General features: G+C 36.2%; 1 protein-coding gene across 1 annotated transcript in view; it reads right to left on the reverse strand.

Annotated features, from left to right (window-relative positions):
* The window catches only part of PREX2 (phosphatidylinositol-3,4,5-trisphosphate dependent Rac exchange factor 2), a 163,744-nt gene that overhangs the window by 45,236 nt on the left and 90,819 nt on the right, over positions 1-27,689 (reverse strand). Inside the window, exons 24-33 of the mRNA XM_088529745.1 lie at positions 26,646-26,807; positions 23,041-23,267; positions 22,530-22,733; positions 18,330-18,509; positions 15,279-15,373; positions 13,348-13,430; positions 12,920-13,010; positions 11,139-11,267; positions 5,328-5,369; positions 2,325-2,542 (exon numbers count right to left, since the gene is read on the reverse strand). Coding sequence (XP_088385871.1) covers positions 2,325-2,542; positions 5,328-5,369; positions 11,139-11,267; positions 12,920-13,010; positions 13,348-13,430; positions 15,279-15,373; positions 18,330-18,509; positions 22,530-22,733; positions 23,041-23,267; positions 26,646-26,807 — 1,431 coding nt within the window. The remainder of the gene's footprint in view (positions 1-2,324; positions 2,543-5,327; positions 5,370-11,138; positions 11,268-12,919; positions 13,011-13,347; positions 13,431-15,278; positions 15,374-18,329; positions 18,510-22,529; positions 22,734-23,040; positions 23,268-26,645; positions 26,808-27,689) is intronic.

Consider the following 27,689-nt stretch of genomic DNA (forward strand, 5'->3'; position numbering starts at 1 on the left):
TCTTTAACTCTTACATAAGCAAAATACTTTCTCCATTCATTTTTCACTTGTCCTTTTACTACTATCCCAAGATTTTCATACACTGAATCTTATCATTTCACACAGTAATACAATAGGTATTTTATAGTTACCATGACTTCTTTAGGCTTTCTATAAAACAATAATGTAATTATTTTTAATGCAAGACACTAGAGTTAAGCAGCTTTTCTAGTTTGTGAACTAACACAGGGGAAATTTGAAAAACAAAAATTCATCTTTTTTAGTAATTTTTTTTTAGAAATGCCAGTACTTTGGCATTTCATTTTTAAACAGACCATGTCTAAAAATCATGTCCATTCGAAGCATAAATAATTGAACCAGTAGCTCGAAAGTACTGCAGATCAAAGTGATCTTCACCTACACCTACAAGAATATCCCAAATCAAGTAGCAGAAATGCCAGTGTTCTGATTTGCTCGTATGGTTCCCTTTGTATAAAACCAAAGACATGGGCAATCCAGCCTAATTTCTCATAAAAACTCAAGAAAGTAAATTAACACCCTCTTAGGAAACTTTATTGAATCTTTTTTAAAACAGAAAAAAATAAAGGTGGGGAATACTCATCTACAAGTACAGTTATCTTGAGTTAAATATGCAGAACAGTTAGAGCAAAAATCAATAATCACTATAAGTAACTGTATTCTATATCACCTCCCCTACTACATTAAGCAAGCAAAGAGCCATACACAAATCTGAAACATGCATTTTCCCCATTTAAGAACTGACACAGCAAGAAGGCAAAGAATAATAAATTAGCCACCTATAAAATGAGAATAAACCAGATCTTACTAAAGTGCAGTGAGAAGGGAAAAAAATGTGATTTTCTTCCCAATCTGTAGAGTGAAATAGTATTCTCCCTTGTATTGCTGAAAAAGCAACTCTGCTATTTTTTCTCCTTGTTCAATTTATTAAGTCTCTAGGGATAGGGCAATGTTTTATCAGCAGAATAGCATAAAAACTATTCAGTAACATGGGATTTTTTTGCAAAACTGTTCATTCTTTATTGAACTCCGGCCAAAATGAGTGCAATTTCCTTCAAATGCCCTTGTTTAAAATAATATGGATCATTTGTAACCAAAACAGTGCTGAGCAGGTATTGAAAATTTTGCCTTTAAATGCTTTTCCTTTAGTTGAGAAGGCCTATCACTGAAGAAGTTCAGAACTCCTGTACAAATATATATACAGAACTTGCTACAGTTATATTAAATTCAATAATGCATATTTCTGGTCTCGGATGAAAATAGGAAAGCCAATGCTCTGGAAAAAAAAACAGAGAATATTTTATATGATATTTAATTTAGAAAAAAAAAATAGTTTTATTGAACTCTCCTGCCTTAAAAGATTATCAGGAAGACTTCTCAGTAATTGGTTCCTGAGACAGAAGAGAGGGCAAAAGGCTGCAATATTAGGAATACTGCCCATCTTTGGACTTTCACACAGCAAGATATATGATTCAGTCACTAGGTTGTGACTTTTCCCATGTCAACGCTTACTCAATTAAACAATATATACACAGCCATAGTATTAAATGACTTAAAAGCTTCATGGTCAGAAAAAACACTAGTACACGAAAACCATGTGCCAAATGCACAAAATAGTTATTAGTGCTGAGCAGCTCAAGAGGCAGAGAAGACTGCCATAGAGCAGCCTGTGCAACCCACTTTGCAGTTTTCCAGGGTAGCAGGAATCAGTCTGATACAAGAAGCAGCTTAAACAGCTGAAGAAGCTCTTTGGATAGCAGGGGAATAGAAGACTATAAACCCATGTCCTTTTTTTCTTTGTTTTCTTTTATGTTTTAAGCCAAGACTTTGTCAAGTCTTGTGAGGAAAGAGCAGACCTCCCATCATCCTGGCAGACTATAAGGATTTGCTCTAAAAGAAGCAAAATAGATGAGTGTGTCTAGTTACTAGAGACCTACTTTTTTTTTTTTTTGATAAAAGTAATCAAAAACACGTATTTTATCTTACAGTGTTGCTCATTGCAAACAAGCACTAGCCATCACATAATATGACACTCGTTCTTAGGGAACAAGTATGATAACTGTGGGGAATCTAGACAAAACTCAGCACCCGCTAACTCAAATTAAATATAATATTTTGTTTGTGGATAATATATCCATATCCCATATCTGTATCTATCTGAATCACAAACTTCCCAAATAGCAGCTAATGAAGTAACAGGCTAAGCACAAAGGATACAGAAAATTATATTTGTAACAAACTGTTTAACACTACCCTTATTTAAGGAACAAACATGGGCTTTTTAATTGTCACATTAGGACTCCTACCAAGTTGGGTGACAGCAGCGACTGGAAATGAAGAAGAACCCCCGCGTTAGCAATCTGCTCCAACCACCTTCTGCTGGCCTCCAGAGTCTCCATTTCATATTCTTTGCTATTGTCAAACATCTGACTTAAGGCCACCATTAGTTGCTCTGAAAAAGCACAGACCGTAGCCACAAGACTCTGACAGAAGACCATGTCTCGCCTCAGTTGTATCTCACTGTCTGAAAAGGGTAGAACAAAAGAAGAAAAATAAAACAGAGATGGAGCAGAAGATTCATCAACAGCAAAATAACTAGGATGGATTTTTTTTCTTTGCATTTAAATGACTTGTTTTCCAAACAAACCAAAGTTTATAGCCTAATGTTGTTCCCAGTAAGTAGCAGACAAAACTGAAAAATTCCACATTATAGTACTATTTTATTATTCTAAAAATATATAAAAAATCACAATTTGAAATTTAAAGTAGTTCTTCTCAAACATGCATGCTTTTACTGTTAATTTTAATGTACTTGACCTCAGTTCTGTGTACTTTTAATGTTAAAAGGTGATGGATGTGGGCTATATCTCTTTGTTCTACTATAAGAACAAGCTACAGAAATCAAACATGAGTGTTGCTAATCAAACACAAGCCGCCTAAATATAAATACACAATACGTAAAATAAGCAGAGAGTAGCAGCACATATACAGGCAGCAGCTGGTTTATGGAATCAGGAAAATCCAAGACAGGTCCAGAGGCAGAAGACAACAGAACTGTGAACAACTTGCTTTAAAGGACTAGGTAATCTATCCATTTATTCAGAAAGGCACAGAGATATGATTAGCTAAAAGTTAGAAAGGGAAAGCCAAAAAAAAAAAAAAAAAGGGGGAGGGAAAGAGGGAAATAGGTAACTGAAGGTCCTGGGACATTCAATTCCTTGGCCAGTCTGCTTAACAAGCTGAGAAGCAGAACTTGGCTAGTAGCAGATCTTCCTTTAAAACTCATCCTTGACGGGTGTCACCAGGACTCTTTGATCATTTGCTCTTTCATTAGTGTACAGTATCTAGTGCATCAATGACCAATGAGTAATTTTTTCAGTTACATGCATTTTTTTTCCTAACGAGGGCTCTGAAGGCTGATAAAGGAATTGAGCAGAGCTGCATCCCTTTGTACTTTTCACAGAGGATGCACACTTGAACCAACTTAAACCACCTCAACACTAACGTCCTCGCATTAAAATAAGTAGAAAATTTATCTTCTAATTCCATTGCTCTAACCCTTTTAATTCTTAAATTAATTCTTAAAGAACTCTCTAATTTTTCATATATATTTCTGCCTAAACTCTCTTATGTGTCAGAAAGGCTGTTAACGGATTTCTTCTCATACATTGATACCGCAGATATTTCTCACTACTACCAGTGAGAGCAAAGGGCAAAGGAAAAATGGTTTCCTTAGGAGGAAACGAAGGTTCTTTTTTATTCTCAATAAAGTACAGAACTGTGGTGTTTAATATTCAACACTCCCTCCTTCTCCCCATTCTTGAAAGTGTTCAAGCATTTTCATCATTATGAACAGTTAGGCAAACGTCAATCACAAATGTTACAGGCAAACTTAATCTTTTTTCACAGAAAAGGGGAAGATTTGATGATATCAAGACTGAAATTTTTGTCTTTACTTTTATACTCATCTGCTTGCAAGAGGTTTATCTTCCTTTTTACCTTTGGTATGGAGCTGACACGACTTTAGATGACTGGATTAGTCAACGGGAACAATTCTATACTCACAAAATTAAACTGACTTTTAAATATATCTTTCATTTGGACTGCAAGTATTTTCCAAAGCAACCTCACTCTGTCTTTTTTTCCCTTTTGAACTCTACTTTCAGGTTTTCTTCAAGTATTAGTAATTCTGACCACATTTTTACTGTCACTTTGATCCCATCTGTCAACCTCTTTTAAGTGTACTCCTCAGGACCTTGAGGATATTTTCCACAGAAGGTCTAATCACCACTACTTCTACAGTGTGACTCTTTTATTTTTATTATTTTGATCATTGAAATTAACCTCTTTCTCCAAGCTTAGATCTGTATAATCCAATATTTACAGGTTTTTTACCTTTAAAAATGCTTCCATCTTCAAAAATCACACTGGGTTCTCCATGGTCAAAAACATCTTTCCAACATCATAGCAGTGCTCAGGAATTTGAGCCTGACATATTCTCTCACCTCACTTTGCTCAATTTTATCTCGATTTTCCAAACGGATCTTGCTCTCAGTGCCTCTGTCTTGCCAGCTTCTGAAGCAGCCCTTTTGCATCTCTAATAACTCATTTCCAAACCTCATCTTACGCTACTTGAATATGAAATACTGAACACAAGAGCAATTTGGGCTCCATTTACAAAAAAGCTTTTATGCAAAATAAACTACAGAATTTATGAACTTATCTAGCCATGTAAATTACAAAGTCAGTCTTTTTAAAAAAATGCCTCTGGTATTTTCTTGGGTCATTTCTTATTTTATTCTCTGAAGAATTATTAATAACTCTTAGAATAACTAGAATAGAAAGAAACATTATGCTTCCCTTCATACAATGTTGTGATGTATCCTAAGAAAGTCATCTAAGTTCATCTGGTGGTCAATGATTACATTAATCATTTCTTAGAGTCAAAATGTGACCACCTGCTTTGGCACTTATGCATCTGCAAAAGCTGCAGTGAATCACCTGCCGTAAGTATTATTTTCTAAAAACTGAATAGTTGCTGCTACTTACCTTATACTGTTTAGGTAAAATGAAAAGAACTGACGGAAAGATATGGGTTAGAACAATAAGGCGAGTCTGATGGTCAGATGGTAACAAAGACAATTAAAAATAGATAACAAATAGGAAAGGGCTCAAAACCAAAAAGGGCAGAAATCCTACGCACAAGTTCAGTCATTAGACAACTAAACACGGCTAGCCCTACCCACCCCCCCATTTGCTTCCCCTCTCTCAAAACAAACAAGTTAAAGGTTGCCTGTAAACAAAATTACCTGTATATTCAAGAAGTGCCAAGAGTATCCGTGCCTTCACCTCTTAAAGAAAAGAGAAGATATATTGAGAACAGAGTAAAAAGTGTATCACCAACATAACACATTTTCAGTTTTTCATTTTGTATCAGCTTAACTTCACCTTCTTGGGTAGTCTATCCTGATTTATACTTATAAAACAATAATGAATCTGCATTTCACATAACTTTACATATAACTAGATAAAATTGGTAAGAATCAAAAGCATCACCCCTGAAAAAAGAACTAATGAAGAAGCAGCTGCTGTCTCAAAGTACCTCTGTACCAGCTGGCCAGTGCAAGTCCTGGGGCTCCTGTGGAACTGCTGTATTTTGGAGTTAGCTCAATACTCAACTGGGCAAGGCCTGAGCAACCTACTCTAACCATGTCTGCTTTGAGCAAGAGGTTGGAATCAACTTCTGGAGGCTTCTCCAAACTACATGACCCACTGATTCTGTGACTATCAACAAAGCCACACTGGCTTAGTACCTTGGGTTCTTGAGTTGAAACATTTGCCCAAAAATTTGGCTCATTTAAAATGAGCTGCATGCAATAGCCTCAGAGTTTGAATTCTTTGGGAAAAAAATGCCATAATTTATCTTTTGTTTTGTTTTCTCATAGAATTCAGACACTGAAGCTATTACATGCAGCTCATTTTAAATGAAATTTGCTGGATTTGTGATTTCAAAAGGTTTTTTAAGTATGTATAAATAATCGGTTTTTGGAAAATAACAGGACAGAGCAATTCTCCCTTACCCTTGCTAGAACAGTCTTCTCCATTTCAAAATATATCCCTAGGTAAGAGAAAATTTTAGGTTATTTGTATTTGTAGTGATTTATCTGGGGTTAGAAGAGAACCTTGGATGTTTCCTACCAGTCATTTGTTTTTCAACAAATTCCAAATGCTATGTGAGTTTTAATCCCTTCCTGTTACATGGTGTACAGAATAGAATAACCCTCTAGCAATTTGTCTTTAGATAAGATATGATCTATAATGCAAAATGACTGCAAGTTTTTTTTATCTTAAAAATTTTTATCATTTATTCCTTTTTTTTCTTTTTTTAATAAGAGTTGAGGTGCATTTTTATTAGTTATGTTGTAATATGGACTTATTTGGACTTTTTATGGACTTACTGCCAGAAAAGCTCCTTCTCTCTTTATCACTAATCTAAATTAAAATACATGTTGATTTTATCAATTATATAATATTTCTTCTTTAAACCTAATATTACTATGCTGGCAAAACAACTATACTTCCTCATGCAGTCACACAAAGACACCATTATCCAAAAGCTGTCCAATAATTTGACTTGCTCTAGAACTTCTTTTTCTGACCAAATATTTTTCCTCCCTTGAAAAAAAAATATATATATATGTATATAAATTTTTCTTCTTCTTTGCTCTCCTCACACCTTTCTCCTTTTAATCTCTAGAATTGAGATGAACCACCGACATTTCAGAACACAGCAGAACATGTAGCATTGTGCTCTACTCCATCCACTTGTTGCTTACAACCTGCCATTATGACAGCCAGTTTTCTTTTGTTTTTCTTCTGAATTCCCATCCTTACTGCTGATTATCCTGGTTCCAACTTTAGTCATCCCTCATTTTTTCTCCCCATGCTTTCAAATTTTCATATTACACATTCTCACATACATCCAAACTTTGGTAACTACATTATTCTTTTCCTATTTGGTGAATTCTGAACTCCTGCTCTCTCCTGCACCAAAAATCAAGCCCTGCATTTTCAAAGTTTTGCCTCTGTCAACAACTTGCTTTTTTTTCTCTCTTGGTTCAACAATTTAGTAGGTTGTGTCACTCCAAAAACAACTTTCATCTTTTGTTCAGCTATTTAGCTCCAGCTAAATCTTCCCAGGTTTTGTATATTATTTCATCAGAGACATCTCTATCAACTTCATTAGCCCTTTAGGGCTGAATTTACTGTAATTATAGTGGATGTTTCCATCTCTGATGATATGGAATGGTAAACGTAAATGAGACAAAGAACCTCTGTATCTGTTTTGGTTTACGGTACAAAAAGGGGTGTCTGTTTTTCAATCTGTGGGAACCTTCTTTTTTTTATTGTTCAATTTCAATAAGTATAAAAACCAAATCATTCTTAAAGCACTTTGAACTTTCCAATTTTTTCATACTTATTAAACAAAGTACATTTTAAAAGTCCTTTTAAAATCTAGGAATTAAATGTGTTATTTCTGGGGTTTTCCCATGCCTCTCCTGCTTTAAATCACTAATCTTTTTTCATTTTTTACTACATGTTCTATAAGGGAACACAAGAGTAGGAACCTGCAGTAGCCGATGAGATTTCTATGAAAATAAAAATGAGTCAGTTTTCAGTAAGGACATGCACTTAATGAATCAGTTAAGCATGCTTAGAACTACTGGAGATTTTATTTACAACAAAAAATAATTTTACGTGATGACCAAAGTTGTATCTGTGGTCTCTTTTGTCTGCTTCTTCTTCCTAATATAAGAGACAAAAATATTCCCTTTCTTCAAGTAGGAAAATAATGCTTTTTACTTAGATTCTTCAAAGTAAAGGTGTTTATCTAAGTGAAGATGTTCTTCATGTTTACTTCAAATGACTTGGAAAGTCCTGCAGCTTTGTTCAACGTGAGTTCAATAAGAGTTATCAGACCAAATAAGTAATCAAATTAGTGGCCATTTTTTTGTTTCTTCTGAATCTGGTAAATTAGACAGGAAAGAGAGGGATGTCAAATGCTGTGTCAGGCTGTCAGCTCAGAACAGTCCTGGTTCTTCTCCTAAGTACCCCGGCCAGTTGTGGAGACAAGATATACATCAAAAGGTGAAAGGAGAACACAAGAAATGCAGCTCTAAAGGGAAAGTTCAAGCTCTAAAGCATTTCTAATGCTTATTGCTTTGTGCTCATCTGATTTCAGTTAGATCCAGCTGCTGGTTGTGTCTCAAGTTTAATTTAGGCCTAAGCCTGTCTCTACCGCAGCCGTCTCCCAAAGTTGCCTGGGGGGCACATTTCCGCCCAAAATTTTTTCAGCACTATACCTGTTCCAGCAATGCCTTGTAAACTAAAGCTTGAGGGGCAACTCTTAAATTCCCTTCTCTCTGTTTTCTTTTACATTATTTGGGCCAGGGAAACCACCAAAACCTTGGCTTTCAGGTATCCTTTACTTCACGCCAACTCCTTAATCGCACACTTTAATCACATGGACAAACCAAAACTGCAAAGATGATTTGGATCATTGCTTCAGAGCACTGGCAGAGGAAATCATATTAAAGTAAAAGCTACAAAGGAAGGGAAAGAAAAAAAGAAGCCATAAAGACTGACAATGTGACAAAGAGGAACAAGTAGCTTCAGATGAGAATTCTGCATCTAAAGCAGCATAGTTGATTAAGCAGATAGCACAGAATGCAGCAGTTGGAAATCTCTGAGAAATTATCAGATATCATGGATCAAAAGAGAATATTTAGAAGTGGTAGAACTGTTGCTCCGGATAAAGTTTGAGACCCAGTGATGAAGGAAGGTAAAAGAGATTGTGTTGCTGTCCTTGAACAGTACAAGAATAACATGTTTTAATATTCAGATCTCTAAACCGTGACATCATTTGCAAGCATGACAGTTGCAATAGACTCAGTTAATATAATTTATTAACAAGAGAAAAACTTATATTTATCTTAACTTCCAAAACATTGGAAAATGTCAGCAGTTTTATCGTTCAGTAAGCATCAGGATCCCTTCCAATAAATAGCATCATCAGTAGCACTGTAAAAAGAGGAGTTTTGTATTACAGAGAGGCAGCAGGTCCTTGGACCTTGCTGAACTCTACTTTGAAATTTTGTGGTAGATGTAAAACAAAATTTATTTGAATGACCTGAGCTTAATATGAGAGATCAAAGTTCAAATGGGGTAAGTCTATTAAAGTCTTTTTATGGCACACAAGGTAGGCGAAAATGAGTTGTTAAGCTTCAGAAGGCTATTAAAGTGGTATAAAGAACTGCTAAAGAGACAAGGTTTCATTCTTTCCTAACTGTAAAAGAAATGATGAATAATACTTGAATATACTTGAAAACTATAGTGTATAGCTAGACTGTCAGTAAAAAGGATCCCAAATTTTTCATTTTTCACTCAGTGACAACCATAATTACATTAAAAATGTAATGATCCTGCCCCTCTACTCAGCCCTGGTGAGGCCCCATCTGGAGTATTGTGTCCAGTTCTGGGTCCCACAGTACAAGAGGGATGTGGAGCTGCTGGAGAGAGTCCAGCGCAGGGCCGCAAGGATGATCAGGGGCCTGGAAGATCTGCCCTGTGAGGAGAGACTGAGAGAGCTGAGAGAGCCTGTTCAGCCTGGAGAAGAGAAGGCTGAGAGGGGACCTGATCGGTGTCTATAGGTACCTCAAGGGAGGCAGTGAGGAGGATGGTGCTGGCCTCTTTTCCCTGGTGGCCACCGACAGAACTAGAGGTAATGGCCACAAACTGAAGCACCAAAAGTTCCCCTGGAACTTAAGGAAGAATTCCTTAACAGTGAGGGTGACAGAGCACTGGAACAGGCTGCCCAGAGAGGTTGTGGAGTCTCCTTCTCTGGAGATCTTCAAAACCCGCTTGGACGCAGCCCTGTGCCACGTGCTCTAGGTGACCCTGCGTGTGCAGGGGGGTTGGACTAGATGACCTCTAGAGGTCCCTTCCAACCTTAAGCATTCTGTGATTTTATGAAAAAGAGTCTACCCACTGTGATCAACTGCAAAATAAGGGATATTGTTGTTTTTATTGTTATAATTTTCTAACACAGGGTCTGACATATTTCAGATATAATCATATCTGAAATGAGAAATACTGAAAGTCAGAGAGGGAGGAGTTGTTTGTTTTGGCTGGTGGATTCTTGAACTTTTATCTTAATAAAACTTATCACAAAGTTCTTTTCCATTGATCTGATATTTAGCAGTTTCTTTATGGAACACCAAAAAGATTAGCCAACAAAATGAAAATAGGTAAACATACACACAAATCACTTAAAACTACAATTGACGCCAATTTTTGTTCCCATGCAAAGATTCATACTGCAGCACTGAGCAGTTTTATAAAAATAATTTTGCTCGTTATTTCTGTTTCTTTATTAAACAGCATACAAAACAAGGCAAAAGCTACATGTAAGATTTTCTGGAGAGGAAATGCAGTTTGCTTTCTTATAAAGTCAGGCAACAGAATAGAAAACATTAGCTCACATTGTCAACTAGCACTGAATAGGAAGAGAATACTGGGTGATCACGGGAGGAAGGCAGAGCAGATTAAGGAGACATGGGATCAGCTGTGATGGAGTGAGTGAAAAACAGTGGCAGTGGGTTGGTTTATCACAAAGGGGGGAAATAGGAAATGATCCCAATGACAGATGAAAGCCAAAAGTCCTGCAATCTTTCTTTTCCAAAAGAAAATGGTAAGAAAGAAAGGGAGTCTAACTTCAAAGAAAGCTCCATTTCATGCACAAAACTCATGATGTTTTGCGACAGATCATTCAAGCCACCTGGACTTCAGCAGCAACTGAAATAACCCAGCACAGTGTATGGTTTTAGCTCTTTATCTGTTTCACTTTTCACTTTTCTCTTCTGCATCTGAAGTCAATAAGGTGATAATCAGACAGCTGAGATACGCTCCAGTAACCTTGTAACCACAAAGGTGTCCTCAAATTCAGGTATTTCTCATAGACTGTTGCCTAGCAGCAAAGCCTTTATACCCTTCACACTTCCTTCCTCCAGCTCACTATCATAAACTCAGTGTTTACTTACAGTCATGTTCTCCGTACTAACCTTCCACAAATTTTCTGATATTCTGGGCAAGACTCCGGACACTGCTGGGAAGGTTCCAAGGGTCTTGCTTAATGTGAAGTCGTAGCCTCTTTGGACAGCTAAGCTTCGGTTCCATTTCCTGCTGAAACTCTAAGCAAAGACAACAACAACATTCTGTTTAAATCCTGTGCAAATGCCAAAGAAAGACATTTCTTCCCAAATGTTTTCACCCAACAAGGAGGTGTCATCTCCCATGACTCTACTTGTCTTTAAATGAGGGTGACAGGTCTAAGGTAGCTATCTAATCTCCTGACTTAATCAAAGCAGCATTTCAAAACACAATTCTTCTGGAACTAGTACATAAGATAGAAGGTTTGGGGCTCCATTTAGTAAGAGGAAACTTAGACCTGTTAGAGGCAAATATAGGAAAAAATTGAATCCAATCCTGAAGATGCTGGTGATCTTTTGAAATTGTATCTTGAACACAGCCACCTACAAACATTTTGTAGTTCACTACAGAATTATTTAGTGAAAACACAGTTTAGACAGGAATAGTTCAATTAATTTGCAAATTTAACTTGCAGTAGAGAATACGCTTCAACAAAATACTCAGAAAATTAATCTTAATACAAAACTGCTTACTGCCTAGGCTTTTCAGCCTAGTTTATCCCTCAAATCACTGAAAGTGTTCCTTGCTCATGAACACAGTTAAGACAGTAGATAAAATATCTGCCTTATCCATATCTTTTGTCTAACTGGACATTCACTGCAAGGATACACTTTGTCATATGAGACTGACAGGTACTCAGTTCAAAACAATATGAACACTCATGCTCCATACTCACTCAAATTATAGAAAAAGGTGACGGGAGGGTAGGAGGAGAGTGATAAAGAGGAGGCTATACCATCTTCCTCGCGAACTCACTGCGAGGGAAGTACATGAGACTTTGTAAGGCAAGATAGTTGATGTACAATAATTATGCTCTAATTGCTTCAAGAGGATTTTTGCCTATTTACAAAAAATTATAGATAGCAAGAAGGCAGATCTTCATTAGCTCTTCGCCAAAAGACATATGCAGGGTCACTAAACACACCATACAACTATACATATTAACCATCCAACATTTATTCTCCCGTTGAGTTCTTACTTTTTTAAACTTAGTTTACTAAAAGAAATTCCCATCACTTTTTAATACAGTCTTATGTATACGTAAGTCCTTGGTGATCAACAGGTGATAGACTTAAGCAATAAGGTAAGTGCTAGCAGAATATCTAAAATTACATGTAGGATTTTTTTTATAACTATCAATAATACATATTTTCAATTGGTATGACCATTACTATGAATATAAACTTAGATTTGCAAATTATTTATGAAACAGTTTCACAAATAAAATATCTGTAAAACACTAAAAAAGGCAGTAATTATATAAATTAGAAATTACTTCAACAGTCTCAAATGAGACAAAAATTAAGCAAAAACTCCTGCAATATATAAAACCCACTCTTGCTTCAAAAGCTCGGCAATTTTACGGTCAGTTCAGTCTATGCTTTAAAGCTAACTTTCCAAAAGGGCTGAAATATGCATATGCATCATGCAGTGAATAAAGAAGTGTAGTGTGTAAGAAATAAGTTTTCAGTTAAAACTACTAAGATGTACTTTAAAATTTCCAAGAGCAATTACTGCAGAATGCGACAATAATCACCATCAGTTCTTCAGCACCCAGCTCTAAGCATGTACAGCCACATCCATTCTCTCTGAGAGCCACCTCTTAATTCCGAGAGGGACGCTTAAACATTACCTTGCAGACCTCGACCTGGCGTGAAGTATTTTGTCTGTTCAAAGACCCTCACCACGGCTGGTCCTTTCAGAAGGTTGGCGATTGAATCTACCTGTTGGGATCAAAGTTCTGTGAGCACAATGTTCTCTTCACAGCAAGAAGAATTTCTTCTTTAAGAAATATGAACTAGTGAAAAAGTAGCTTTGGATTCCTTCTCACCTAATGGCTCTAGTTTATACTCAAGACTAGAGAATATTAGAATAAATCTAAGATCCCATTTAATTTAGTCACTTTGAACCATTTACAGCGAACAGAAGAACAAGGAATCAATACATACCATCCAAAGAAACAATGGAAAGCAAAAGTAAAAAGAAAAAGAAGTATTTGCTATAGATATTTTAGCTCAAGCATGGATATTAGTACTAGATCTATGAAAAATAATCTCATACTTGACCAAACAGATGCTCCAAGCAGCTATGGAGCTTGTCCTGTTTATCGTGAGAGATTCGAACACTTATGGGAAGCTCATCACCTGAAAAATATTTTGAAATTAAGAATTGTTTAGAAGTTTCAGTTTATTTCCCAGAATCTTTACGGCTTGGATAATCTGCTGTGAACAAACACTGATCCACAGGCTTTTATATACCCACTATGGCTGGAGGTACCAGCCTGGTAAAGTATTACCCAGAAGCCTATGGCATGCAACTGTTCTCTATACGTATTTTACATTAAAGAGTCACTGGATAAAATACAGGAACAATTTTTAGAGAAACAATACCAAATTCTTTTGTCCTGGAGAACATCCTAACCACAAGACTAAATAGCTAAATAACCTAAATCAGTAACTATCCGCTATTTTTTTAATAGTGACTGGTGTTTCAGTACTTTAACAAAAATACAGCATCCGAATGCTGTATGTGGTATGAAGCTGTAAGTATAGTATAAAGAACTACTTCATACACACAAAAGGAGAGGGGCTCACTTATGTCACTGATTTCATTCACTTGCTCACTCAACCTCATCACCTGACTTTGGCAAAATGACCAAATTTGAGCTTAAAACTTTGTTCCACTTTACTGCAGTGCTGGATAACAAGCTGCCATATTTCAAGGCAAATGTGTTTGGGGTCAGGACTCACTTTTTTCTTTTGCCAATGAGACACTTCAATAGCGCTCTTCTGTGTGTGTGTGTGTTTTGTTTTTGTTTTGTTTTTGTTTTTGTTTTTAGCTCCCTCAGAGGCCCTATAGCCAGTAGTTATAATCCTTCTCAGGCTTTTTATTTTAACAGATGGAGCACAGTGCAAAAGAGTCCTGCTCTGGAGTTAGCCAGGTCAGCCTTGGAACTAGAAGAAAATTAGGTCATCAGGAGAGTGGGAGTTTAGCTGAGTGGCAGTATTTGTTAACTTAAACACCGTATTTGGGCTTGGCTAGCACACATATATTGTTCTAGACACCTCAGCTGGTACTTCAGCATGATGCTGGACAGTGTTTGTATCTCAGCTTAGAGATAAAGGCAGTTAAGTCTCCTCATGGATTAATACTTTTCATTTCCTTCATCATTTTACTGTGTATCTGTGCCGTTCTACATGCTTTATATCTTGAAAACAGAATTTTCAAGACTAGACTGACTGGACTTGTATAATTCACATGGTTTCTCAGATATCTTCAACAGTGTCACTAATATTTTACTATCATCTCAGTTGAAAATACCTCTCCTGATATTATCAGGACAAAATTTTCTTCTCTAAGAATTTTCTTCTTTCTCAGTGGTGGCTTACATTCAATAAATATGCCCAGTTCTTTCTTTTCCTAAGTCATTCCCAAATGATAAACTCTCAGTTTAGAACAAATATTTTTATTATTATTAGTCCCTAAGCACATGACCTTGTACTCCATGTAGTTAAATTCCATCTCAGTTCTATTAGCAGCTGCATTTATTTAAATTCAATTTGTCACGGTATAAACAAGAATGTGCTTCCATGTGGTCTACATTCCTTCCTGCAAATATATACAAATGTATCCTGCATTCTGGGTCTTGGTGCTGTCTGGGAGAGCATTCCGTACTTACCCAAAATGCTCCTCACCTAAAATGTGCCATCTAAAGCATTCTCAAGGTCAAGGTATGAAAGCGGTTAAAAACAGTCCTTCCCCACAAGCTCTAACTAATTCAGCCTATTTACAGACTTTCTGGAATGTTGGCTCTCTTTCACAGAGGGACTTTTAACTGCACCATTGGCTAAGCAGAAACAAAATGAGACACTTCGATTACCAGGGAGAAGGCACTTTTAAAACAAAAACTCCAATTTGCAGGGCAAATGAAAAGAATAAAAAGGAACAAAAGGAACTGATGACAGATTCATAGCTGGCTTTTCTAAACATACCTGAATCCATTTCATCACTGTGAAAGTACGAACTGCACTGACTGCTACAAATGCTGGTGAACGAGGCAATGGAGTTCCTGTTGCTGTTGCAGTCACTTGGAAAAAACAAACAACAACAATAAAAAAACAAAATGGAACATAAAGTCATGTTCTTTAATGTTGGTTCTATATCAAAACTTTGGAAATTATTTGCTATTCTCCCCTTCTACTTTAATGCTGAGATGGTCCATGTACTTCTTAATCAGCAACTAAATTTAGGCTAGCATATAATTTGCAGCCCTGGTTCCGTCTGGTTTCAGACTCAGAGGGCCAGACTCCCAAAACACAGGTGATTCAGTTGATCCCTTCATTGTGTATGTGAACAAGTACTCACAGGCTGAAAATACACATTTTCAGTGCCAAACAATCAACTTTTCTTACACACATGACAGTTTTTGGAGCTATGGACTCAAATGTTTTAGGAACGTCACAAATTCTGCACTCCTAGTCTTCCTAATGCACATACACGTAATACAAATAACAACATCTTCTGGTTTATGACTTGCTAACTGGAGTTCAAAACAAGTTTAGAGGATATTGGATCCATTTCATCATAACAAAAAATACCCATCAGCTACTTTTCACTGCCAGCCAAACTAAAGCTTACGATCCCATCTTTTCCAACCATTCACTGTATGAGAGATGTATAGATTTACGCATCTATGACTTCCCTGCAAATTTTCACACACAAAATGTTGCCTACATTGGTCTAATAGGGAGATTTGGAGGTTAAAATGTGCACGAAGAACAGGTGAGGATGAGCTAATCTTAGGGTATGAATGTTTCTGCTTTTGCTGCTGTAGATATTACACTCATTCACCTCATCTTCTCTCTCAGAAATCAACTGTTCTGTACAGAAAGTAGATGGATAACATAACTACTTCAGCAGCATAAACAGAGTAAAATGTATCCTTTTGCACCAAAAATCCTGTCAAGATAAATTTAAATTCAAAGTCTTCAACAGGGAGTGATTTAGTCACTTCATGAAAATCATTTGGTTTCAGCAGAAGAAACTTGGTACATTAAAGCAATTAACCAGCAGAGGGAGTCTCAACAACCCAAGGTAATGTCTAAAAATATAGGTATATATATAAAGCACATTTATCCTCAGTGGTCTGGTTTTGCTTTTTATGAACTATATGTAATATAGTGCATATATCTATAAACCAAGGTACTCATCGTTTTATTTTATATATAATGCTGCAAGTATCTTCTGTACCCGAGAGATGTCCTAGTCGTCTTTTTTCTTTCTGATTTTTTGGCATACTGAGTTACATTTTGTGGATAAGGTATATATTTTGGACCTGCAGCCAACTATATCTGCAAATGCGGAGAATGTTTTAACAGTAGCAAGATGATATAATCATGATCATACTCATTAAATGGCTGAAAAGACATCAGTAACAGCATGTTCCTACCAGAGAGTGCACAGTCCCAAGGAGTATTAAGAATTTCTGGCTGGATATTAAGAAACATTAAGAAATGTTTTCTAATTCCATTTGCTTATGAAAGTCTCTAAAGGGAAAATGAAGGTCACTCCAAACTGGATTGTGCAAAGCATGAGAAAATAAAACACAGGAAAATGAGAAACAGATCAGACGTAACTACTTAGCTGTATCATTCTCTGGTTTATGCTGTTGTATTGTAAGGCTTAGAAGGAGACTCCATAACACAAAATGAGTATTCCAACAATTAAAATTAACCTACGAGTTTCCAATACTATGCCTAACAATATACTGTGATCTGTTGATTTTAAGTATTGCCTGAAGTAATTTAAAGAAAATTAAGAACAAAAAAAAATCCAACCTCACTCTAGTAAGTGATCTAAGCTCACAGATTTCATCAGTTTTCCACACACAAATCCTAAATTTCATTACTTTCCAAACAGGCAGAGTGAACTACAAAAGGCTACAGAAGAAATGCACTAAGTGGTATCAGAACAAAAGGATATTTTAAACAAAAGGTCAACCACATCCTAGAACTGCATCTTCGTTCTCCATACACAAATCTTGTACCAAGTGGGAACTTCAAGAATTTCCAGATTTTGCTAGCACTGACCACTGGAGCAACTCCTGCACAGATGGTTTGACACATCACGGACATGCAGAAACCCCCAAATGCACTTCAGTTGGAACTGCACTCTGCTTGTGTTCACCTTGCTTGAAATGAGATGTACTTAATGTGTGTAAACCATCTCTACATCTTTCTGTTCAAATTTGTATGTATATTTCTGTTCCTACCTCTGACTAAGAGTTCACATTTATCATTCTGCAATAATCAAATAGTAACTCACGAAATAAATCTCAGCAACACAGGGTTCTCTGTAGAAAAGCTATGATCCTATAGGGATTTATTTCCTGAGCACTATAATAACGAAGAAGTAACAAACTCTTATTTTGTTTGCAGTTAAAATTTTAATTTAGATTTTATATCAAGTGTAGTTAATTTTTATTTCTAAGCAACAGAAGAATGATCTGTTTGCTGTAATTACTCCTTCCTTTCAAAAATTCCTTGTATGTTAATTCACAATAAAAGTAATGCACTGTAATTTCTACAATTTCTACAGATGCAATGATGCTACAGTTTTCAGCAAGGAAGAAGACAGGGAACACATGCTGCGGTTCAGATTTTTTTTTCTTAAACCAGCAGGAGCGGTTGTTTGCTATCTGGCTTTCCATGGCAGATATTTGGTTTCACTTTGGTAAACATCCTAAAAAAAAACATTTCTCTGTTTCTTGTAAGACTCACAGATAACCTAACAGAAAGTTTTACAGTTCTGACTGTGATAGCCCACAAAAGTTAAGGAAATTGAGATCTAATAAGTAATCTGTAATCATAAATAAAAGAGAAAGTCATGAAGATGCATATCTTGTAACATATCATGATTCTCAATATTCCTCTGCTAGAGATGTTAAAATCATTTTATTTTGATATCATGACCACTTGAATGTCTAAAACTCTGTAGGCTTCATTTATTTGATGGACAAGCAAAAATATTATTAGTGGAGTTACCTGTAAGAATCCCTGTTGCTGATGGTGTCATGACCAGAATCTTCCTGCTCATCACCTGTCACACTGAAACAGACCTTCTTTCCATTCCTTTCGCCCTTTTCATTATCACTGTCTGCTGGAACTAAAGGCTCAGGTGTTTTACGCTCTGATTTGGGAGAATATGTTATCGAAGAAAGAAGGCTGTGAGATAGAAGGGGTGGGGAGGGCAAAAAATACATGTTTTTCAAAAGTCAGCCAACAGCAGGATAGCATTTTTAATCAACATCATCCAACAAAATAATGTAACATTTCTTTGTTATTATTCTTCTAAAATATGTGAAGACAGCATCTTAATTCTGTCCACATCTATCTGAAACATAGGGAGAAGAGACACATTCTGCTATTAAGAAGTGTAACAGATTATTGTTCATGTCCTCATCAGTAAAACTCATTAGCATTACTAAGTACACAATCTGGTATTTTTCTTAGCAAAGAAATCTAGCACATGTTTGATCACCTGGGGTCACATTTTTACATGAATGTAAATCTGGTTGAACATGAACCTTGTACCTTTCTGTACAAATCAAGAAAACATCTGTGAAAAACCTGCATTTCCTTAACTTCTGCTATGTAAAGTGTACAGCCTGCATCACTAACATCCTAAGGCATTTTGAAAAACATTACAACTGCACTTGTGTATTTCCTAATATTCAAAATGTCTATTCACTCTCACTAGGAAAACTGATAATTAATCTACAAGCTTCTGTGAAGAGCACGAAAGGAACTGTCCTTTTGTTCCTTTCCTGTCAAGGAACTAGAAAGAAGAACAAAAACTACTGTTTTTAGAACATGTACAAACATCGGATGAAAAAGATTCATATTCTAGAACAATCAATTCATACTGAAAATGAGATATGCTAATTCACTTTCAAGATCAGAACAACTAATATAGACAATTCTATTTAAATCCCTACTAATACAACTCTCCAGTAAAATGAAGTTTTCGATTTAGTGTTTAGATTGGAAAGGGAGCATTTTTCGTTCAAAATCATTTGAACAGTTCAGCATAGCCTTCCATAGGTATATGACCTAACAGGAAAAAGATAGATGCAATTTTTTAGCCATACAGGACATACAGGAAGAGTTTATCTGGTATCTTAAAATAGAAAACCTTATGACAGATATCTTAAGATAGATGGTATGTTATATTAGCTATAAAAAGTATAATTTTTCTAGACTTTTAGCCCACCCATCCTCTAGACAGACAGGCATCTGTCAGGCCATATTATGCCTTAAAGGTTCTTAAGCTTCCTATCAGTGTGAAACTCAGCTCTTCCCATAACATAAGATGCTTGCTAGTAGGATGAGGATGGGAAGCAAGATGGGCTACATAGCTTACTGCAGTGCTTAGGTTTGATCTGCCTGTTCAATCAGACATGTTCTTGAATATGTCCTAAAACAAATGTGCTAAGAAAATGTAGACCTTAGACATGTAAAACTGACTACCAGCAGAATATACAGAATGGGGCTTTAAAGGAGATTAGTAAAAAATGTATCCCTGCTCTTAAAAACAAACAAAAACATTTCAGGACATCCTTACAGTGCCACTTGCTGGAACAAATTAGGAGATAAGGACAAGCATTAATCTATACTCTTTCCTTTTCTTGTACTCCTGTTATCATTCTGTGTTGGGAAAGAAAAGTAGGCTTTGGTCTGATCCATTCTGGTATTTCTCACAGATTTTGTGTTGCAAGAAAATAATCAAGAGTAAGAAACAGACTAAAAATGTCATGAATTTCAATTTCAGACACCAAAATCATCTTCCTCTGACTCATTATTCATCCAGATACAGACGGACTATTATATCCTGTTCTTTTAATTGACTGTTTAGTCAGTGCTGCCAAGATCTCCATGGAAGACTGATGAAGGTAGCTGGATCTTTTCCTAAAGAAGCTTTTCACTTTCTCCCTACAGACAAGCTCTTTTTCCAAGAAAGATTTTTTTCTTCTCAACTATTATGAACCAAAGTTGAAAGTCTGGGTAACAGTCCTGGTGCTCCTTATTCCAGAGATTAGTGAGGTGCCTTAGAAACCTGATTCAGGGACTCTAAAGTGCATGAATATAAAAGAGATCTCAAAATACCACAGTAATCATACTTTAATTTTAATTGTTTTTTAACAAAGCACTTGTACATCATATCTTCTTAGAGATGGGTCAACCCCAAACCAAATTTTCTTCAATGTCCATCTCTCTTTCCATTGAAATGACAAATTCAAGCTTAACCGAAAAGAAACACCCAAGTAGAACTAATCCTGCATGTAATCCTAATCAATACAATTTTTAAAATGTATCCGAAACAAACAAAGCTTATGGTCCCTCAAAACAATAAAGGCTAGCCACAGCCAGACTCAGAAGACATTCAAGCCTCTTGTATACCCCCAATTATCTTTCCAAAAAACACCTGGGATCCTGAGAACACATTTTGGCTGCATGTCAATCAAGAATTCAACAAAAAGTCACCATATAGAAAACAGCTTGAAGAATCACTTATTTCCACATGGCACCTAGCATCAGTGGTTGACATCTTTCTCAATAATGATACTAAGTACTGTGAGGCTGTCAAAAATTCTTGAACAAGCAGTCACTTTGAGAGGCTGTAGGAATGGAAATTTTACATCTGTCTCTCTTCATCAGTACTTCTTTTTTGACCCCCATCTCATGAAGAAGCCATGATGAAGATAATGGTAGAATTACTCAGTCTTCTCTTATACTCCACATCCTATAGTCTACAAGCCCCTACAGATCTGTTCTTCAGGTAAGACACACTAGTTCTTCTGTTCTCTTTCTTCCAGTAATATATAGGAGGGATCGGGTAGATAACACTGCCCTAGATTTGGTGGGTAGAGACTAGCACAGACTTTATACAAATGTATCTGAATAAAGATTATTCTTGTATTGCCTTTTTTCCCTTTGCAGTCCTAACACTTCTCTCAAGAGTTAATTAATGAAGAGTAACTGGGTTCAGTACACCAGGTACTGCTTTGCTGCTCACACCCAGACAGTTCTGGCTTCCCGCTTTCCTGTTCAGGTCTTTTAAGTAAGTCCCTTGGGTATCCTGTTTCCTGCATAGAACTGCTTTGCTCCACAATAATATACACTGATACCCCACTCAAAGTCTGTGAGAAATAAAGCATGAAAAAAATCAGTATTAGAAGAGTAAAAGGTATATTTTCCTAAATATATCTGTGTACCAAACTCTGCTGCCAGGTCAATGTCTAAGAACTTTATGAAGGCATAAAGAGCTAACCCAGTCTCCCTTATATCTAATTTCTCAATTGTGTCACTCACAAATTGAATATATTCCTAGCCATAGCATATTTACTTGTGTATGAAAGAAAGGCTCAGAAGTTCCTTTCTTTACGAAGTTACTTTAAAAAAGGCACAGAAGGCAACGCTTTCTTTAAAAATTTTAGGCCATATCTTAAAGCATTACTGTAATACTATGACAGTATCGTAATACATTACTTATATTACTACTACAATACTAGATTAAAAATAAAAACTACTAGATAAAAAAAATCTGAAAAGTATATATAATTGGCCAAAACATTAAGAATTCAAAATACATAGAGAAGCAATAATACATCCCCCTTTCCAAAACTGCAGTTCATGAAAGATCAGCTTTTAAATCCCAGCATTTCTGTTGCTGATATTTTTAAAAAGAATCACTCCTGAAATCTGCATGACATATGGGACCCTTCAAAACTGAATGACTGAATGACATTCTTCTTCATCTCCATTCCAAGACAGCTAATAGCCTAGCAATCAACACATTCAGTACACAATTGGAAATTTAACTTATAAAACCCCATCCTAAATTAAGTTGAACTGTGATGTGACTTTGGATCTCTTACATAATATGTCTAATAAATTAATAACATTCTTAAGAAAAAAAGGACTTGCCTACAAATTCACCCCCAGGACTCTTCGGCAATAACGAGTTAAATAAAACTATTTTTTTGTATCTCAAGCCTTTGTTTCCTTTCCTAATAAAATCTTAGATGACGTGTGGGCCTCATACTCCTTTAACCTCAAAATTATCAGAATTTCAACATTCTAAAGAAAAGATAAAAGTTTAAGTGGAAAAAATCAGGAGCACTGAAAACAAAAATCATCAATGCAAAAAAAAAAAACAACCTCCAAATGATATAGTTTACTTACTCATCTATCTGACAAACACATGTTTCCACCTCTTTCAATGCAGCTTGCAATTTGAGCAACAATTTCTGATACACATCTTGGGTTTCTAAATCTTCTTCTTTTAAAAGGTACCTCAGACCATGACCTTCTTGCTGACCGAGAGACTGTCCTGAGGGGGCAGCCATGGTGGTAATGGTATGCTGGACATAAATCATGGGATTCAGGCTACCTGGAAACAATCCAAACAAGTTTACATCAGTATCTTTTTTCAAAGCAAACTTTGAAGTGAGAAAAATAACTAAGAGATGTTGAAATATTTTCCTGATTAAATTAGGCAATTTTGCATATTATTTTGCTTAGCAAAGACAAGTTTATTCAAGGAAAGAAGGTGAAGTTATTACTATCTTTTATTATGTTTTAATGTAAACCTAAATATTGAAAATGTTTGATCCTTAGTTTTAGCATTTGGGACTTACATTTTAAGTCTCTATCAGAAACAATGGAAGTGTGTCTTCTACCCAGCTCACCTCACTTACCTTGATCAGTGGTTTTGTTTTCTTTTTCATGTGAAGAATGTTTTCTGCTATCTAACTGAACGCCAAAGGCACTACCAAGCGATGTTGAGGTTTTAGGGTAAGAGACCTCCATCACATTGATATGGCAATTGGTTGGACAGAAATCACTGCTGTGAAGTGGTGAAATCTTTGACTTAGCTTGTTTGAAGGTAGGCCAGGCTCTGTTTTTTAATACTCTTGAAAACTAGAAGTGAAAAGGAAAACAAATTTTTGATTAATAGCTTTTGACATATCAGCACTTACTTGGCAAAACTTGGGCAACTGTCTAGAAAAGAAAAGTTTGAAATACTTCAAACATCCTGGCTAGATTTGACTCCACAATTTCCACTTTTCTCTAGAAGTAAAGAAAAAATATTTCTCATTTTAGATTTTTTGGATTTGGCTTTCTGAAATTAATGATACATTTTACAAATGTAAATAGTGCTAGAAAAAGGGGAGTGTATTAATTTTCCTTTGAACGTAATAAAATATTACACTTTTCCTGAAGAGGAAGTCTAGAAATTCTCTAATGACCCAGTGCTGTACATAGATATTTTCAAGTGAATGTCTAACAAAAATTTATGAAATCTTTGCCTGAGGCTATAATAAAGACAGAATTGGAAGCTATAAGTTTTGAATTTCATACACTCAGAGGATGAAGATGATAAGAGATTACAGCATAAAAATTGCAAACACCATATTTTGCAGACTGCTACTGTCCACCACCTTTTCTCTCTCCCATAGGTCTTCTCAGCAACAGTGAAGGCATTTTTATTTCTTTTCACATTTACGGTCTTATTCTAACCCAGTGCTTGGTCATGCAGCCGTCCTTACAGCTTCTGAATTTTTGTGTATGCTCCTGAACAGGCTTAGAATTATTTATTCTTTAATAAGAAGATGTCAACCCAAAATGGCAAAGACAGACCTGTGACAGATCAGGGCAATAAGAAAATACACCAATGTCAGAATCACAAGGCTCATTAGATCAGGCTTTCTTACTGAAAAATGAGTTTGTCACCCTGTGCACTAGATGTTTACTGAACAAAGAACAGGTATTTTGCTTTTACTACTTTCCTCCAAATCAGCTAAAGTTGTGTCCTTTGTTCGCTCCCAGAGCATCATTTGCTTCCTGTCCTAAGAAATGTTACTTCACAGAATTGTATCTTTGCCAACTCAGATGGTGAATCTACTGTGAATAGAGTAAATTACAAAGTCTTGTTGGTCACAAAGAGAATTTCTGCAAAAATGTGTGTGGTCTCCAATGCAATTTGATATTAAGGAAGAATTTCATGGAAAAGTCGTAATTAGCTACAAGTCAATCGTATTTTAATCACAGTACCTCTCCAGTCAAAATCCTGCACAGGCTTCAGTTGTGGAAAATAGCTCTCACATAAGAATACCTTCAAGTTAACTTGAGAAGTTTCTTCTCTACTAAGTGTCAGCATAAATTCAATGGGATTTAAATTTGTATTCATTTTAATGACACACAGCTTTACCCTGATGAACACTTCTGTAAAACTGATTGATAAATTGCATTTAAACATTTATATCAGAACAAGATCTGGAAGATAACAGGAAATCCTATTACGGAATTGTTCCAAGGCCGAAGAATGTACAAATAGTTAAAAAGGGCACTAAGGACACTTAATGATGAAAATGTTCTTGCAAGCAGTACATATTTCACATTTGAATCTCCCACACACCCTGTTCCACTGAGACCAAATGCCTGGCTGCGATTTAATCGGGTCATAAGTCAGGCCCCAAATTCTTTGCATTTACGTACTGAGAAACATCTGGGGCTCATGGCACTGGCCTCAAACATGAGTAAAACACTGCGATAATAAGAATAGGAGCTGCAGAAAGCTACTGGGTTTCTATTTATAGCACTCCGACTTTCACAGTGAAACCAACAGCCAGGCTCGCACTCCAGCACTTGGGAAGACTTCTGTTACCATGGTTACCTTTACCTCGCCAAGGAGAGGACAGAGCTATGCCGGAAATTTAGTGCATTATTAATGGTCATTAAGATACTAACTGTAAAACTATTAATTTTTGAGAAGATGAGCTTGAGGCTTCTAAAAGTGCCGTTTATATCAATAATATCTGTTGCTAGACAGTATAAGCACCACAGAAACTTCCTCGTGGCTGTTTATTTCACATCCAGCGTAACACAGTAAAATTGCATGGATTGCCTTGGACTCTTGTAAAGAGACTGTATATGCTCGGGAGTTTTGCTGTTAGGAAAGGTATAAACATACCTACAGGTTACTCTAAACACCCTTCTCTGAATGTTAAACTAAGGAATATGCTTTTGAAGAAAAAATATTTTGATTTTGACCTGATTATGACAAGCCAAGAGGTTTATAACTTAGGCAAACATTTGAGAACCTGGATGTTTAGCAGAATTTATCTGCTATATCAGACCGCTTTTGATGTCCCCTTCTGCCACCAGATTCCTTTGTTTATTCCAGTTCCTGTTAGAGAGACCAAGAGCACTCTGAAAAGTCTTTGGAAAGCAGCTCTTTGGCCGTGGTCCCTTACTGAAGTATCCCTACAGGCTCCTCTCCTCTCCCCTTGGAAAACAAGGAAACATTATGTGCCACCTTTCAAAACTGTGTGAAGCTTCTACAATAAACATCTTTTTGTTCTTGTTGTTTTTCTGTTTTAATTAATCTTTGCATAGCAGGTCTCAGGACAGACCAATTTGCAAATGCCACAACTCACATCATGAGCCGAGATGACACACGGCAGAGCCAGTTCTCAGGGGCAGCTCCAGGCCTAGTTCAAACTAGCTGCAAATTCCTAATACTTAGATTGATAGGGAAGAGAAAGCAGTGGCTGAGATGAGAGACTAAGTTTGCATTAATAAATTGACAAACAGCCAATTAATTAATGTTCTGCTTAGCTAGGCAATCGTAAAGAGATATACTGACAGTAGCTAAAGGTCATACTCCAGGTATTTATTCACTCTTACCTCATTAATCTAGACCTTGCATATATGAAAGTCAGTGCCTTTCACTTATTTCTGTACTGCAATGTTTTATTAAGCCAATGTAAATTTAACAATGTACAGAGCTATTACTTTTAATAATCTGCTAGAAAAAAAAATCCCAATTTGAAGAGCATGAATAAAACATGAATAAAAAGCTAACACATTTGATATTTAAAAGTAAGGTTCATTAGAAGAAAAAAATAATTCCACTGCTCTTTTTTTAATTTGGGGGTAACATTTTGGCAAATTCACTGAATTTTGGCTAAAAGCATATTCAAGAAGGCCAGGCCTTTTGCAGGAAAAAAATGCAGTTGACTGTATCCACAGCTAAACCCTACAAACAAGGAAGATTATGATCTAGTCGGTGTTTAAAACGGGATAATAGACATTAGACAGTAAACACAATGTGCATAAAAATGTAGTTTATGCAGTTATACAGTTTAGCCATTCAAGCCTCATAATAGCTAAACTTTCATTGACATTTGTATTACGGCATGCCTGCATTTCGAAGAATATTTCAAACAATACTACATTTGCCATTTTTCTCCCTAAAAGACAACTATCAGCAAAGTGCAGATGTGGTGGTCATACCTTTTTATAACTAGAGATTCTTCGGTAGATATGTTCAATTTTCTCACTGCAAATGACACTGAATTTACTCTGAAGCTCAGTGGGAATTACTTCATTTAAGGAATTCAGGCTGTTGCAGTTCTGCACAAAATGCTCATCACTTTTTGCCAGTGCTTCAAGAATCTACAGTAACAAACACAAAAGCAGTAAATTGTGAAATAAGATTACTACGATAACTCCTTACTTATCATCCCTTATAATTAAAGCAGGAAAGGCTGATAATCAGCAGCCTTCTAAAATTACAGACAATGCTGCATAACAAAAATCAATGAAACCTGGGAAGCCTTGACCTGACCCTCTCCCTCCCACCTCACACTCAGCCTTGATCCAGTCGGGAACCTGCTGCTGGTTCCCTCCCACACACTGAGTGGCTGGTCGGTACTTTGTAGGCCAGGCCCACCAGTTTTAACTTAGGAGCTGTTCGTTCCATATTTTAATCAGGTCAGGGGTAAAAAAAACAACAGAGAGATCATCATGGATGGTTATAAAAAGGTATAAAAGTTACAGTTCTCTTTTTCAGCCTCTAGCTTTGCAAATGTGTGTTTCTGCATACACAGAGCTTACTTCTACCCGAAGACACAAAACAAGACAAACATCCTGCTATTTCTGTTACTCTCTCCCTGAAACAAACTAAAGTGGCAGATGCAATTCTGATGAAATTAAGGGACATTTGGAAACTACAGCCTACCTTCAAAAAGATCCCACATATCAACAAGTCTTTGACTTTCTTTGAAGTTTTATTTGATAATTAAAAAAAAGGGGGGGGAAGGGGGAGACTGAGAGCAAGAAAGGAAGAGTTTTTTGCTTGCATTTGTTCGGTTTAGAATCTTAATTTATAACCACACCGTAACTTATTTGCTTCCTGAGTACACAATCATTCTTCAAAATGTCCGAGGAACAAAGGCGACCCATAATTCTAAGGTATTAAATTAAATACATATAATCATAATCCAACGAATCAGATTCATTCTTATTCTTCCTTCTTATTAAGCATAAAAAAAACTA

This window comes from Tinamus guttatus, unplaced genomic scaffold (assembly GCF_059628265.1).
Source record: "Tinamus guttatus ecotype Peru unplaced genomic scaffold, ASM5962826v1 Tinamus_guttatus_pri_ptg000343l, whole genome shotgun sequence".
In the NCBI taxonomy this organism is placed as follows: Eukaryota; Metazoa; Chordata; class Aves; order Tinamiformes; family Tinamidae; genus Tinamus; species Tinamus guttatus.